Raw genomic sequence first — 16,197 nt, 5'->3', positions numbered from 1 at the left:
TCAAGATTCAACATCAGCCCAATCAAAGAACATTGCAGGGGACTGTCTATCGGGAGTTTACGCGTTCTCCCCTTGTTTGAATGGGTTTCGGCTGGGTGCTTCGGTTTCCTCCCACAGTTCAAAATTGTGCAGGTTAGATGGATTGGACATGCTAATTGCCCCTTAGTATCCAAAAATTGAGTTACTGGGTTACCTGTGCCGGGATTCTCCCCTACCCGGCTGCGCGGGGGGGGTCCCGGCGTGTTGGAGTGGCGTGAACCACTCCGGCGTCGGGCCACCCCAAAGGTACGGAAGTCTCCGCACCTTTAGGGGCTAAGCCCTCACATTGAGGGGCTAGGCCCGCGCCGGAGTGGTTCCCACTTTGCCGGCTGGCGCGAATGGCCTTTGGCGCCACGCCAGCCGGGGCTGAAAGGACTTCGCCGGCCGGTGTAAGTCTGTGCATGCGCCGAAGCGTCAGCGGATGCTGACATTATACCGGCGCATGCGCAGGGGAGGCGGTCTCTTCTGCCTCCGCCATGGTGAAGACCATGGCGAAGGCTGAAGAAAAAGAGTGCCCCCACGACACAGGCCCGCCCGCCGATCGGTGGGCCCCGATCGCAGGCCAGGCCACTGCGGGGGCAGCCCCCGGGGTCAGATCGCCCCACGCCCCACCCAGGACCCCGGCGCCCGCCTGCGCCGCCAATCCTGCCGGTAAGAGAGGTGGTTTAATCCACGCTGGCGTGAGAGGCTAGTCAGCGGCAGGATTTCGGCCCATCGCGGGCCAGAGAATCACCGCGGGGAGCCCGCTGACCGGCACGATTCCCGCCCCCGCCGAATCTCGCCGGGGCGGAGAATTCAGGACACGGCGGGGGCAGGATTGACGCTGGCCCCGGGCGATTCTCCGACCCGGCGGGGGGTCGGATAACCCCGCCCGGGGATAGGAGTGGGGGCATGAGCCTAAGTAGGGTGCTCTTCTGGAGGGTTGGTGCAGACTCAATGTGCTGAATGGCCTTGTTCTGTTATTATGGGCCAGGGTTCAGAGGACACCAAAGTATATCCTGGACTTCACCTGACCCAAATCTTTTAATAGATTTTGGTTATGGGGAGCACAAGGGCCAACTTTACAGGTGTGATGCTACAGAGAACCAAAGGATTTTTAAACAAAAACAATGTGGGGGGGGGGGATTCTCTCAGCCCAGGGCCGGCCAGAGAATCCCCGCGACCGGTGCGAATCGCGCCACTCCATACTGACGCCGGCACGTGATTCTGCGCAGAGAGCGGAGAATCGGCACCATTGGCGCCGGCGTGGTTCATGCAGCGCTGGTTGGGGCCGGTCTACGCGGCCGGGCTGCCGATTCTTGGCCCGGGATGGGCCGAGCGACTGTCGTAAAAAAAACGAGTCCCAACAGCGCCATCCACACCTGCTCTCAGCTGGTGGGAACTCAGCATGGAAGGGTTGGGGGCAGCCTATGGTGGGGGGGGTCTCCGAGGTGGCGTGGCCCGCGATCGGGGGCCACAGATCGGCGGGCCGGCCTCTCTGGCTTGGGGCCTCCTTTCTTCTGCGCCAGCTCCTGTAGTCCTGCGCCATGTTGCGTCGGGACCGGCGAGTTGAAGGAAGCACTGCGCATGCGCGTATCCCGCGGTGCCCATTTGACGCCGGAATCAGCAGCTGGAGCGGCATGAACTGCTCCAGTGCCGTGCTGGCCCCCTGTAGGGGTCAGAATTGCTGATTCTGAGGCCGTGTTGACGTATGGCGTCAACACTTAGCCTCAGGATCACAGAATCCCACCCAATGTGTATTCTATGAATCCTGTTAAGATTTTATAAACACACAGTAAACATCTCAACTACCAATCCTGATAACCTCCCAAAAAGATACAGTACTCTATAGGTAACCCGTAGTAACTTCCCAAACAACATCCAGAAGCCAAAACACGTTTTAATAAAGACAGTAGGTTTGCATTCCTTACAGAAACAGGTGTTTCTTGGAAGTCATCAAGTGATCTGCAGACATTCTTTATCATGCAGAGAGACCAAACATACATATGCTTGGTCTGAATGCAGCTCTCCAACTGAAAGCGAAACTAAAAACAGAGCCATAAAGAGCTTTCAGCTAGAAACGAAAGTAAAAAGCAGAGACAGAACACAGCTCCACCCACACAATGATATCACTGCAGCCAGATAAAAAAATTCTTAAAGTGACATTCACATGACACTGCACTGTAGAGATTCTATGATACTATTCTATGATCTCAGAGCTCATTTAGTTTACAACATCTAACATTTGCCTCTACAATGTTTTGTACATATAAGCAGCTGAGAGAAAGCTTTCTTCCTCTTGCAGTCAAGTTCTAGTTCAATACAGTTCAGCTCCATTGAAAATATTTTCAAAAATATTATTTTAGGAAAAGAAACAAAATTCCCACAAGTGGCTGCAGTAATTCTTTCATTGGGCCTAGTCTTCCGAGGAGTGGCAAGTGCTGTTGGATTGCCATCTGCAGTTGTCACCTGGACGTCAGAACCTGGCCTCTTCAGAAATGGAGAGCACACCCCTTCTGGAAACCCTTCCTTGTAGTGCAAGATCATCGGAGGAAGTCGTCATGCCCCATTTTTGTGACACCAACTGCCGTATTCCAGTAAATTTAAAGGTCCCAAAAGCACTGTGAGAAGCTATGGGGAGAAGGCAAGTGGGTGAGGAAGTAGCATGGCAGATAGATGGGTGAGAGGTAAGGGTGTTGGGTAGATGTGTGAGGAAATAGAAGGCAGCTAGGTTGGTGAGGGAGTATAGCAGGTAAGTGGGTGAGGGAGTAGGATGGGTCGGGGGATGGTTTGATTGTTGGGCGGGAGGGGTAGTCAGGCAATTTCAGGGTATGCTAGGGAGGCGTTATTTGAAGGGTCAGCAGTATAGTTATCCAGGGGTTAGAGCTGATTTTAATCCTTCCAACTTTTCCAAAATAACATTTTTGGTAAGTGAGTCAGGACCACCTCAAATTTCTGACTCAAACTCAAGAGTTTCGGATGCTGGGGAATTTCTCATCAAAGTCAAACTTTCCAGGCAATTCCCGCGTTGTCAGTGCATGGGGACTTCTAAGGAGCCCTCCAGCACATCTTGGGGGATATTTCTTTGGTATGACCATCAGGAAATTGGAAACTCTGGACCCCTGTCTTTCTCCACGCCATTTGAAAGCAACTATATCAGCAGTCTTTATATATGCTGCTACTAATTGATATTGCAGTGGCACAAAACATTGCAGGATATCGATATATCATGGGGAGAAAATGAGCAACGACCTTGTGTAATGTGGAGAGAGAGAAAGGAAAGTCCAAAGTAGTGTCACCCCAATACACAACCCCACTGAAGTTGCAACCAATTTCAGAGTGAAACATTTCAGGTGTTCGTAAATTAGATAGTGATTGATTTCTAATGATCGTCCAATGGATTATGCGCAGTAACTCAAAGTTTCATTCGTACTCACCACTGATTCCATATCTTTCAGTGTGATGGATTTTGCCAACATCATCTTGTAAAATGGTCTAATAAAGAAACCTGCAACAGAATCAAAATGAATGCATGGAATATAAACTCAACAGCTCAATGAATCACAGTATTAGTCAAGTGCTAACAGGATTTACAGCATGGAACAAAAAGCGCAATCAATTTTGTGATTTATCTTGGCCATGAAAGTGACTAATATTTACCCAGAAGACTTTGTGTCTGTGGCAGCAACTTGGAAAAGCAACTCTTTTACCCCAATCGCCATGTTGATGCCTGACATATTCAACCAGTATGTTTCGGATACATTTTCCTATGGCCTCAATCAAAGAGATTTCACATCTAATTGCCGTTAGTGGTTACTTTTGCGCTTGCAATATTTTTTTTTGTAAATGAAGTATGGAGTCACAGCACAGCGTACCAAATATAACTGGTAACAGAAGACCCCACTGTCCTGCCTGCTTTCATTGATACCCCTGTTTGTCCTTACTCTTTAATTCAATTCTTCCATTGGAATTTAACAATCAGTCTACCAACTAACCAACATGAAACCTGATATACAATATATACAATTTAAATGGTTAAATTGAAGAATTAATTAATAATTAAGCCACCTCATATAAAAAGAAAATATGAAAACACACAGGACATCACAAGTGGACCCAATGGTGGACAAGGTGAAAGCCAACAGAATGATCTCCATTGGGATACAAAGTATCAACATAGCGATGAATGAACAAAATACAATTGATTAAAGTGAACAGGGTTCTCCAGCAAGTTATTAAATGTAAAATTCAGCACTGCAGTCTCACGGCGTCAAGGTCCCAGGTTCGATCCCGGCTCTGGGTCACTGTCCGTGTGGAGTTTGCACATTCTCCCAGTGTTTGCATGGGTTTCACCCCCACAACCCAAAGATGTGCAGGGTAGGTGGATTGAACATACTAAATTGCCCCTTAATTGGAAAAAATAAATTGGTACTCTAAATTTAAAAAAATATATTAAAAAAAATATATAAAATTCAAATCATACGTTGCCAAATACAGTAGACAATTAAAGGAAAGTTACATGCAGATTGCCCTTTGCTGATTGCTCCTCACTGATAGCCACACATCCTTTTTGTTGTTGCCGAGTAGATTGGGAGGTGTTCAGGGTTTGGGTTTAATATTTGTAAATGCACGAGTGGAGACCATGGTTAGGTGAGGCAAAATTCTAGAATTGTTGCATCTTTATAAATAGAATACAATTAAGCAGGTATCCCTTTATTTTTAGATGCAGGATCTCTTCCCCATTTAGTTATTTGCATTTGTTCTGGATAAAGATTATCTACTGACTGTGTCACTAAATTAGTCATTACAGTTTCATATTATTTTCAAAATGCATCTGCTTTTGCTACATGCATGATACAAGAATATCAGAACCAAGGTGCCGTTTTGGACGGGGCGGAGCATCCAAAAACAGGCGCCGCCCCCAATTACGATATGGGCGTCAGGCAACAGAGAATCCCGTTTTTTTGGGGCAGCAGGGTAGCATGGTGGTTAGCATAAATGCTTCACAGCTCCAGGGTCCCAGGTTCGATTCCCGGCTGGGTCACTGTCTGTGTGGAGTCTGCACGTCCTCCCCCTGTGTGCGTGGGTTTCCTCCGGGTGCTCCGGTTTCCTCCCACAGTCCAAAGATGTGCGGGTTAGGTGGATTGGCCATGCTAAATTGCCCGTAGTGGCCTAATAAAAGTAAGGTTAAAGGGGGGGGGGGGTTGTTGGGTTACGGGTATAGGGTGAATACGTGGGTTTGAGTAGGGTGATCATGGCTCGGCACAACATTGAGGGCCGAAGGGCCTGTTCTGTGCTGTACTGTTCTATGTTCTTAAGGTAAACAGCCTGCTGTCCTGCAGCTAAATTGATTCCCTGCTTGTAATTTTAATGTTATATTAAAAATGCATAATTTCTGAGGGATTTTCTAAGCAAACTTGGCAATTGGTACAGTCTGTCTTTTTTTGGGTAACCGCATTAGCCACAGGAAATAATGTGCGGGATTCTCTGTTGCCTGACGCCCATATCGTAATTGGGGGCGGCGCCTGTTTTTGGATGCTCCGCCCCGTCCAAAACGGCATCATCGGGGAGTACTGTGTACGCCGTTTGGACGGCTGCAGGATGTCATCTGAAAGCCCTCCACCGATGGGCAGAGTTTACGACGGCGCGGATCACTTGTGCTGTCAGTTGTCGTCAACCTCGCATGGCGGCTGCGGACTGTGTCCAGCGCTGCCACAGTCGGGAGGGGGAGCCATACTGCTTGGCTGGGGTGGGAGGGGGACTTTGGCAAGGGCTGGGGGGGGCACTATCTGGCAGGTTGGATCCGTGAGTGGCTGGCACCATGTTGTACGGCGCGACAACTGCAGGTCGTCATCGTGCACATGCGCGGCCACGGACCCGACCATTCTCTCACCGGTTTTGGCTTGGGAGCCAGGAGTTTTATCGAGCGCCGCTGCTCGCCCCTCACCGGTCCTAGAATCGGTGAGAGTTCGGCGCCGATTTTGGTGTCGTAAAACACCACTGTTTCCACGCCGGCATCAGCACTTAGCTGCAAAATCAGAGAATCCAGCCCAATATGTCTTCAATGCATTCATCAACTGAAATTCGCTACCACTGAAAGCTGTAGATACCCAAACTTCTCCTCATCCTCGGCCGACCCATCATTCTGAGACCCTGGCGCCCAATTCTAGACTCACCATGAAATCCTTTTCCAGCACCTTTTTGATGATGAAAAATAGTTCCCAAAACAATCTCTTATTCTTAAACAAGCACAATTAGTTTGCCCAACAAATAAAAGGCTCGGGCTTTTAGCTGTAAGCAAAGGAGGAAGAGGAATGACCTGTCACAAATGGAGGACAAAAAAAGATTCTTTCCCACTACCAAATTTTGCTAGATTTAGAGGTTTGGCCACCTGGATTTGTGAATCACTGGCCCGTTGTGATTCATACATGTCCTTAAAAACCTAAGCTCGTCAAACTCTAATAATTTAGCAATTCTGCTTAACATATATTTACTTGTTAAGCACTGCTCCAAAATCAAAACATCTAACTTACCATCAAGTAACTTCCCATGGTGCACTGCCATTCCAGCCACACGCCCAATGAATTTGAAGTAAGAGAGATGATCTTCATTACACAGACCAGAATTTGGATTGATCTGGAGTGTATAATTATCCCTGTTTGAAAAGTATTTTTAAAAACTGAAGTTTTAAATACTGAAGAAAATAGTTAGGCACTAGAGAGCAAGGATTATTTGGACAAAAGGAAAGGTCAAACACTTGAGACATTCTGTGCTCAAGCGTATTAGTTTCAGGCAGGACTCAAGTGATTTAAATTTACGACCTTCAAGCATCACTTCAGTCTTGTTGGGACAAAGAATGACTTACGTTTGAATATCTTTAAAATATGTATTCACGTGTAGAGACAGGAATAAATAAAAGCATCAAATCAAGAGAAACTCAAACTAAATAAAAGCTGAATTGACTAAGTCAACTAATGGTATCATTGGAAATAGTTAACATTCTTAAATATTCAGCCAGCAAAAACAGCTGTTAAGAGCAAATTGCACATGTAAAGCCTTTCATTGTGTCATTTAAAATTCTTAGAAAGCTGGACAGGATGCTTAGAGCACAGATTTTGGACTGAGATGAGGAGGAATTTCTTCACACGGAGTCGTGACTTTTTTGAATTCTGTACCGCAGTGAGCTGTGGATAATCAGTCATTTTTTTCCCTTTATTCGTTCATGGGATGTGACCTTCGCAGGCAAGGCCAGCATTTGTTGCCCGTCCCTAATTACACTCGAACTGACTGGCATTTTTTTTTTTTAAAGAGACGACCATATTGCTGTGGGTCTGGATTCACATGTAGGCCATACCACGTAAGGGCAGCAGATTTCCTTCCCTAAAATACATTAGTGAATCAGATGGGGTTTTACAACAATCAACAATAATTTCATGGTCACCATTTGACTTTTTTTTCAAATTTCAGATTTTTATTGAATTCAAATTTCACTATCTGCCATGACAGGATTTGAACCTGGTTCCCAGAGCATTACCTGGGTCTCTGGATTACTAGTCCAGCAACAATATTACCATGTCACCACCACTGAGTATATTCAAGACTGAGCTTAATACATTTTTAGGCACTAAAGGGATTCAAAGGATATGGAGAAGGAAAGTGGAAAGAAGGTATTACAATTTCTACAGTACAGAAAGAGGCCATTCAGCCCATCGAGTCCACACCGACCCTCTATTGTGACATTTAATTGATTTTTTTTTGTTACAGTTCAATATTTATTTCGGTTCGGAATTTCATGAAACAAAGAATCGATACAGGAATGATTCAAGCAGGTTTGGTCATTTTACTGTATTATACAAATAGAAACTTAATCCACTGAGATAAGACCATCAAGGATGGAGTTGCAGGAATGGGATGGGGGATTGGGTTTAGGTGGGGTGCTCTTTCGAAGGACTGGTGCAGACTCGATGGCCCGACTGGCCTCCTTCTGCACTGTAGCGATTCTATGATTTTGTCATCTATATCGGCGTGCTTAAGGGAGTTGATACAGGAGATAGTGAGAAACTGTTTCCTCTGCTGTGGGAGTCCAAAATAAAACATCAAAGTTAGAGATATAGGGCTCAGGGTAATGCCCAAAAGCATTTCTTCACACAAAAGTAGTAGAAATCTATCATTTTCACCCCAAGAATTTGTTGAGGTTGGGATAACTGAAGGTTTCAAAATTGATATTTTTTTTTTAGGCAGGGGTATTAAGGGTAACAGTACCAAGGTGCACTGATGGAATTAGGATACAGATCATCCGCTATTTAAGTTAATGGTAGAACAGGCAAAGGGGTCTGAATAGCTATGTGTTTCTACTGGCCTATGTGAATTCCACGCTATCTGTTAATTAAGAAATATTGTTACAATATGTAAATGTAGTAGGGGAAATTCGTGTGTGGGACTGGTTGGGATTGGGGAGTGACTCCATCTGTATGTAGAAATGAGCGTGAGCAGCTGAGAGTATTTGTGCGTGTGTGCGTGTGTGGGGTAGTGACAGTGAGTGACTGTGTGTGTGTGTCAGTGAGAGAGAGTGACTGAGTGTGTGTGGGTGTGGGAGTGAGAGTGTGTGATGGAGTGTTGTAGTAGGGGAAGTTAATGTAGGTGAGAGATACTTACGTGGCTGAATATTCAAAAAGTCCATAGTAAGGATTGAACATTTCTTTCGACAAAAGGAAGAACCATTCTCTTGCTACACCTCCATAATCAAGTCCTTTCTCTGACTCAAATTCTATCCAAAGTCTGGCCTTTAGCACATCTGGTCGTTTTAAGGACATAATTCGCCTGTAAGACTCCTCTAGAATGTTGCCTCTATGCAGCTTCATTTCAAATCGATTGGGTATGTCAGCCTGGAACAAAAATAGAACCATAAATATTGTTCGTATTCAGGATGGGGGAAAAGAATCCTAAAATGTATAAAACCTAAAATTAAAGGATCTACACATCTTTGCTGCAAAAGTTAATTACAGCAACAAATGTGATGTATGAAAAAGAACACATGATATAAGCTAAAATGTTCAATCCCAATGTTATTATTCTTCACATTGAGAATTTGGACCTCTAAGACCACTCACAGCACCCAAAAAACGACTATACATCTGTATATTGCACTGAAATTTTAAAATAAAGCAAAATCATTAGGGATAAGATCAATTTTTCACCAGTCCTCTTAGTACATTTGCAATTAGATCTCTATCGTAAAATCTAAACACAAGTACAGATAAGCATTTGTGGTGCTCTGTAAAAGTTTGATTATGGAATCTTTAACATTTAAGACAGACAACTTCAAAATATTGGTGTCAGCTGGTAAATGTAATGTTAATCCCACCTACTATATGCATTAACCAGCTTATTTATTTGAAGAAAATCTGGATAGCCCTTCAATCAAGTTACATAGCCACACAATCAACTTCAACATCAATAGAGAATGCAAAACAATTCAACACTGGAGTAATTAGCTTTTCCACAAGACGTTTCCTGTTACTAGTTCATTACACATATATTTTCATTATGTCTGATGATCAAGTGCATACATTATGCTTTGCAATATAGCACCTCTCAAGCTTTTCATGAGGCAGCGTACTGCATACTTACAGGCTTCTTCAGTTTCTTCCGAAAGTAATCATACTTCTGCTTGAATTCTCTAGAATATGGCACAGCCTGCAAGAGAGCACAGGTCTATTAAAAAAAAACGAAACAACACTGGTGCTTCTTTATTTTAATTACTAGAAAGTTGCATGAACTGAAAACATACTGATATACCCCAATGTTGGAAAATGTAATGCTGTATTGGCAGGGATGATGACAGTAGACTGGTAATGAATTTATATTGACTTTCCTCTCATGTTGGTAAAATAAATTTATACACCCAAATAATGTGCTTACTGAATGTTACATGTGTTCATGGAGTATTTTCAGTCTGCTGGACAGTAACAGGCCTAGATCTTCTATTTTCCATAAAGTCAAAGACTGGACATACCCCAAATCATCTCAGAAATCCCGACTGACTCCGAGGGAATTGACCAGGAAATTTCAAAATCCATTGGGCAACTTGCATGCTCCCTGGAACCCTCCGAAGTCTCCAACTGTGAGTTAGGGTCAGAGACTTTGGATCGTTCAGATTTACTTACCAGAATAGTTAGCCAGAAAATGTTAAATGTTCCACGGGCAGAATATTACAGGGGTGGGGTGTAAAGGTAGAAAACAGGTAGGAAAGAAGAACGAGGTTCTTTTTTAGCTGGACGGCCCCTCCCCCTCAAGTTATTATTGTTCTGTGACAATTATGTTGTACTAATTGTTGCAAAAACTAATTTCACACAAAATCTGAACTAGCATTTAATTTTCGGACATCTGTTGAGGAAGATGAGAAGAAGTGTAAAAATAAATGTGCTCCCTCTACCATTCAAGTGTGTCTCACCTCTGATTCATGCCATCCTGAACTATATGTGCACCTCCTGATTGCATATAGGATAATTTTTCAGCAGAAAATATGAAAGGGACAGGGTGAGGATAAAGAGTAGGAGGGAGATGAGAATGGAGAGTAAGGAGCTGAAAATACAAGAAAATGAAAACATGAAATCTGCACATAACTATCAATTTTATTACTTACAGGACCCGTAATGGCTGGATTCTGTAGCCTTGGATCCTCCCATTGTGTGATTTTGGTATCTATTAGATGACAGTAGAATATGTTTCACGATAAAATTCTAATTCTTATGAAATCAAGCATAGTTGAAGTAACACATTGAAGTTTCCTAATTAATTTTGTTCTTGCTGTTCATTTTTACATTGATGCAAAACACATTTGGAAATTCTAAAGTCATCCTATATAAATCAGCATAAAGATAAGTAAAAGGTTAATCACTTTTCAAGGTCTACTTGTTTCATAGAATCCCTACATTGCAGAAGTAGGCCATTCAGCCTATCAAAGAACAAAGAACAAAGAAAAGTACAGCACAGGAACAGGCCCTTCAGTTCTCCAAGGCCGTGCCGACCATGCTGCCCGACTAAACTACAATCTTCTACACTTCCTGGGTCCGTATCCCCCTATTCCCATCCTATTCATGTATTTGTCAAGATGCCCCTTAAATGTCACTATCGTCCCTGCTTCCACCACCTCCTCCGGCAGCGTGTTCCAGCCACCCATTACCCTCTGTGTAAAAAAACTTGCTTCGTACATCTGCTCTAAACCTTGCCCCTCGCACCTTAAACCTATGCCCCCTAGTAATTGACCCCTCTACCCTGGGGAAAAGCCTCTGACTATCCACTCTGTCTATGCCCCTCATAATTTTGTAGACCTGTATCAGGTCACCCCTCAACCTCCGTCGTTCCAGTGAGAACAAACCGGGTTTATTCAACCGCTCCTCATAGCTAATGCCCTCTATACCAGGCAACATCCTGGTAAATCACTTCTGCACCCTCTCTAAAGCCTCCACATCCTTCTGGTAGTGTGGCGAACAGAATTGAACACTATACTCCAAGTGTGGCCTAACTAAGGTTCTATACAGCTGCAACATGACTTGCCAATTCTTATACTCAATTTCCCGACCAATGAAGGCAAGCATGCCGTATGCCTTCTTGACTACCTTCTCCACCTGTGTTGCCCCTTTCAGTGACCTGTGGACCTGTACACCTAGATCTTTCTGACTTTCAATACTCTTGAGGGTTCTACCATTGACTGTATATTCCCTACCTGCATTAGTCCTCCCAAAATGCATTACCTCACATTTGTCCAGATTAAACTCCATCTGCCATCTCTCCGCCCAAGTCTCCAAACTATCTAAATCCTGCTATATCCTCTCTCAATCCTCATCACTATCCGCAATTCCACCAACCTTTGTGTCGTCTGCAAACGTACTAATCAGACCAGTTACATTTTCCTCCAAGTCATTTATATATACTACGAACAGCAAAAGTCCCAGCACTGATCCCTGCGGAACACCACTAGTCACAGCCCTCCAATCAGAAAAGCACCCTTCCACTGCTACTCTCTGCCTTCTATGACCTAGCCAGTTCTGTATCCACCTTGCCAGCTCACCCCTGATCCCGTGTGACTTCACCTTTTGTACTAGTCTACCATGAGGGATCTTGTCAAAGGCCTTACTGAAGTCCATATAGACAACATCCACTGCCCTACCTGCATCAATCATCTTTGTGACTTCTTCAAAAAACTCTTATCAAGTTAGTGAGACACGACCTCCCCTTGGCAAAACCATGCTGCCTCTCACTAATACGTCCATTTGCTTCCAAATGGGAGTAGATCCTGTCTCGAAGAAGCGTGTGCCCCATGTGAGGCTCCAACCCACGACCTTCAGATTATGAGACTGACGCGCTGCCTACTGCGCTAACGAGGCTCTAAAGGCTATCGAGTCTGCACCGACCATTTTGAAAGAGCACCCTACCTAGGCCCACTCACTCGTCTACCCTGTTCTATCAACATAACCCCCGAACCTAACCTGCATATCACTGGACACTAAGAGCCAATTTAGTGTGGCCAATCCACCTCGTCGACACATCTTTGGGCTGTAGGAGGAAACCGAAGCACTCGGATGAAACCCATGCAGACACAGGGAAAACATACAAACTCCACACAAACAGTGCCCCAAGGCTGGAATTGAACCTAGGTCCCTGGTGCTGTGAGGCAGCAGTGCTAACCACTTTGCCACCATGCTGACCATTGTGATAGGAAATAAATGCCATCCAAAAGATGAATTGCCAACAATCTGAGAAGGAGTGTGTGGAAATAGAGAATGCTAATCAATTTTGCTGTAATACAAACATCAAGCCAGTTCCTCTGGTCACAGTATACAAATAAAGTTATACTATATTCAGTCAGATCCACATCTCATATATCAGTAATAAGGATTGTTGTGTTATGTACTCTGGGATAAGACAGGCTGCAACTGAATGCAACTTTAACCAAAAAATACTCCAGACCTTGAAGTTAGTTCAATCTGATTTATTGAACCAGTAGCACAGATGGCACAGTTCTCTATGAGTTTGACTCTCTGCTAATCAAAGTGTGGTTACTCTGTCTGACTGAACCAGGCTAGCTCTTAGCTGAAGGTGTGATACTGTAAATACACCCTGACTCACTCTGCAGATGTTCATCAGTGGAAAGAGGCGGAGTGTGAGCACCTTGTGACTTTTATAGTGAGATACCACCCCTGAGTGTCCTGCCTGCTCATTGGTCATGTCCTATTCTCTGTGTTCATTGGCTGCCTGTCTGTATATCATTATCTGCATGTCTGCATATCATGACGAGCATTAACATGCTCATATCATGAAGGCTCGCAGGGGCACATTCAATGGGCCAAATGGCCAACTGCTGTTCCTGTTGCTTATTCTTGCGATCCTACTCATATACAGGTCAAAGATCACAGGGTCTTACACCTCCACAAAACTCCAGACATGGTTATTTACAGAAGAGTGCACTGGTAATAAACAAGAATTGTGAGAAAGCCAGTAGTAAAATTTGCTGTGTGCCTCTCGGTCTGTAGAAACTTTTCAATATTGTAGTATATATCCAAATTGCTTCCGAGCGGGTCGAGCCATGGTTCCAGATTCTCACAGCTCAACCTATGAAATTGTTACATAGTGATGGAGCTTTTGTAACTCTTTAAGGAAGACAAGAGTAAAAAAAGACAATAGCAATGTCCATGTGAAAGAGACAGTAGGAGTGGAAGGTGGCAAATTATCAATAATGAAAGAGACAGATTTTATGTATTTGGACTCCCCAAAATCCAAAAATTAAAAAGAGAGAGATTGATCAGAGATGGAATGCAGCGGCTATTGTGTGCCCACCATTTTAAGCCCCCCAATGCAGGCCAGGTTAAATTGATGGCTCAAGTATCTCTAATCCTTTCTCATGACTCAGCAAATACCAGATAATTATCCATGTGGCTTATCTCTGCATTTTCTCCAGTATTAGAATGTTTTCGCATTGGCAATGAGAACTGGCCTTAATATACTGAAAATGTAGTCTTACAAACTACAACACAGTGTGATCAGATGTTCTTCTCACTTACATTCAATTCTTTTGACTCTATTGTTTAACTTTGATTGCTGCTCTGTGTTGGTTATTGGTTGATCATGTTTAATATTGATACTAAGATTCCAAGTTCCCATTCCACTTCATTCTTTCCTCATTCATTTAAAAAAATTTACAAAATAAATTTAGAGTATCCAATTCATTTTTTCCAATTAAGGGGCAATTTAGCGTACCAATCCACCACGGTAGGGTAGCACATCTTTGGGTTTTGGGGCGAAACTCACGCAAACACGGGGAGAATGTGCAAACTCCACACAGACAGTATCCCAGAGCCGGGATCGAACCTGGGACCTCGGCTCTGTGAGACAGCAGTGCTAACCACTGTGCCACCGTACTGTCCTTCTCTCCTCATTTATAACTGTATATTTACCTTATGAGGAATCCTTTGCACTTGCTTTCACTCATTAATTGGCTGAAATACATAATTTGCCTAATTTATTCTTCAATTTGTGAGCTACTTCCTATAATCGTACTGCCTTTTTCAGTTTGGTATCATTCGTAATTTCATCACATCGCACCATGTTTGAGAGTCTAGGTAACTTATGTACATGATAAACAGTAATGGTACACAAGATGGAGCTGTGGGAAAACATTCCATTCAAATTCTCTAATGGATACTCATTTCTGTCTAACGTACAGGGAATAGATCCTGGTTCAATGAAGAGTGCAGGACGGCGTGCCAGGAGCAGCGCCAGGCATACCTAAAAATGAGGTGCCACCCTGGTGAAGCTACAACACAGGTCTGCTAGCATGCAGAACAGCACAAGCAGAAAGTGATGGACACAGCTAAGCAATTCCACAACCAAAGGGTCAGATCTTAGCTCTGCAGTCCTCTCACATACAGTCATGAATGGTGCGTGAGAATTAAACAACCCACTGAAGGAAGTATCACAAATATGCTTCAGATGGTTTCACAGGTCGGCGCAACATCGAGGGCCGAAGGGCCCGTACTGCGCTGTAGTGTAGTGTTCTAGTGTTCTATATCCCCAGTCTAAATGATGGAGGACCTGGGCACATCAGTTGTAAAGATAAGGGTGAAGCATTTGCAACATTCTTCAGCTACAAGTGCCAAGTGGATGATTAATCTCGGCCTCCTCCAGATGTTCCCAGCATCACAGATGCTAATTTTCTGCCAATCCAATCCACTGCACATGATCCCCAGAAATGGTTGAACACACTGGATACTCAGCAAAGGTATTGGCTCTGACAATATTGTGGAATTAGTACTGCAGACTTGTGTTCCAGGATTGCCTTGTCCGAAGCCAATCTGTTCCAGCACATCTACAACACTGGCATCTACCTGCCAATGTGGAAAATTGCTCAGGTATGTCCTGTACACTACTGCTCCATCAGTCTACTCTTGATCAGCAGAAGAGGTCAGAGGAACATAGGAAAAGGAGTAGACCATTCAGCCCCTCGACCCTGTCCCACCATTTAATGAGGTCATGGCTAACCATTGGCCTAACTCCATATACCTGCCATTGGCCCATATCCCTTACTATGTTTGCTTAATAAAAATCCATCTATCTCAGATTTGAAATTAACTGTTCTGGCTTCAACTGTTATCAGTAGCTATTTGAACAATGCTATCAAGTGGCACTTGCCTAGTCATAACCTGCTCACTGAAATTCAGTTTGGGTCCTACCAGTGCCACTCAGCTCCTGACCTCATTACAGCCTTGATTCAAACATGGCCAAAAGAGCTGAAGAGGTGAGGTGAGTTACTGCCCTTGACATCAAGGTAATATTTGACCGAGTATGGCATCCAGGAGCCCTAACAAACTGATGTCAACAGGAAGTCAGGGGGAAAATTTGTTGCTGGTCGGAGCAGCATGATAGCACAGTGGTTAGCACTGCTGTCTCATAGCACCAGGGACCCAGGTTCAATTCCCACCTTGGGTCACTGTCTATGTGGAGTTTGTACATTTTCCCTGTGTCTGCGTGGGTTTCCGCCAGGTGCTTCGGTTTCCTCCCACAGTCCAAAGATGTGCAGGTTAGGTGGATTAGCCATACTAAATTGCCCCTTAGTGTCCAGGGATGACACAGGAAAATGTGCACACGCCACACAGCCCCAAGGCCGGAATCAAACCTGGG

General features: G+C 44.3%; 1 protein-coding gene and 1 non-coding gene across 14 annotated transcripts in view; both read right to left on the bottom strand.

Annotated features, from left to right (window-relative positions):
- The window catches only part of nedd4l (NEDD4 like E3 ubiquitin protein ligase), a 542,434-nt gene that overhangs the window by 57,184 nt on the left and 469,053 nt on the right, over positions 1-16,197 (bottom strand). For all 13 annotated transcript variants that reach the window (XM_038790578.1, XM_038790580.1, XM_038790576.1 and 10 more), the window contains 5 exons: positions 10,664-10,722; positions 9,649-9,714; positions 8,674-8,903; positions 6,552-6,673; positions 3,456-3,526 (listed from right to left, as the gene is read on the bottom strand). In XM_038790578.1, the coding sequence (XP_038646506.1) occupies positions 3,456-3,526; positions 6,552-6,673; positions 8,674-8,903; positions 9,649-9,714; positions 10,664-10,722 (548 nt within the window). The remainder of the gene's footprint in view (positions 1-3,455; positions 3,527-6,551; positions 6,674-8,673; positions 8,904-9,648; positions 9,715-10,663; positions 10,723-16,197) is intronic.
- trnam-cau lies at positions 12,335-12,407 on the bottom strand. Its single transcript has one exon. It is a non-coding gene; the product is annotated as a tRNA-Met (tRNA).

Source organism: Scyliorhinus canicula, chromosome 3 (assembly GCF_902713615.1).
Source record: "Scyliorhinus canicula chromosome 3, sScyCan1.1, whole genome shotgun sequence".
NCBI lineage: Eukaryota > Metazoa > Chordata > Chondrichthyes > Carcharhiniformes > Scyliorhinidae > Scyliorhinus > Scyliorhinus canicula.
The sequence above is the reverse complement of the archived record's forward strand: the minus strand, read 5'-3'. Positions and strand labels throughout refer to the sequence as shown.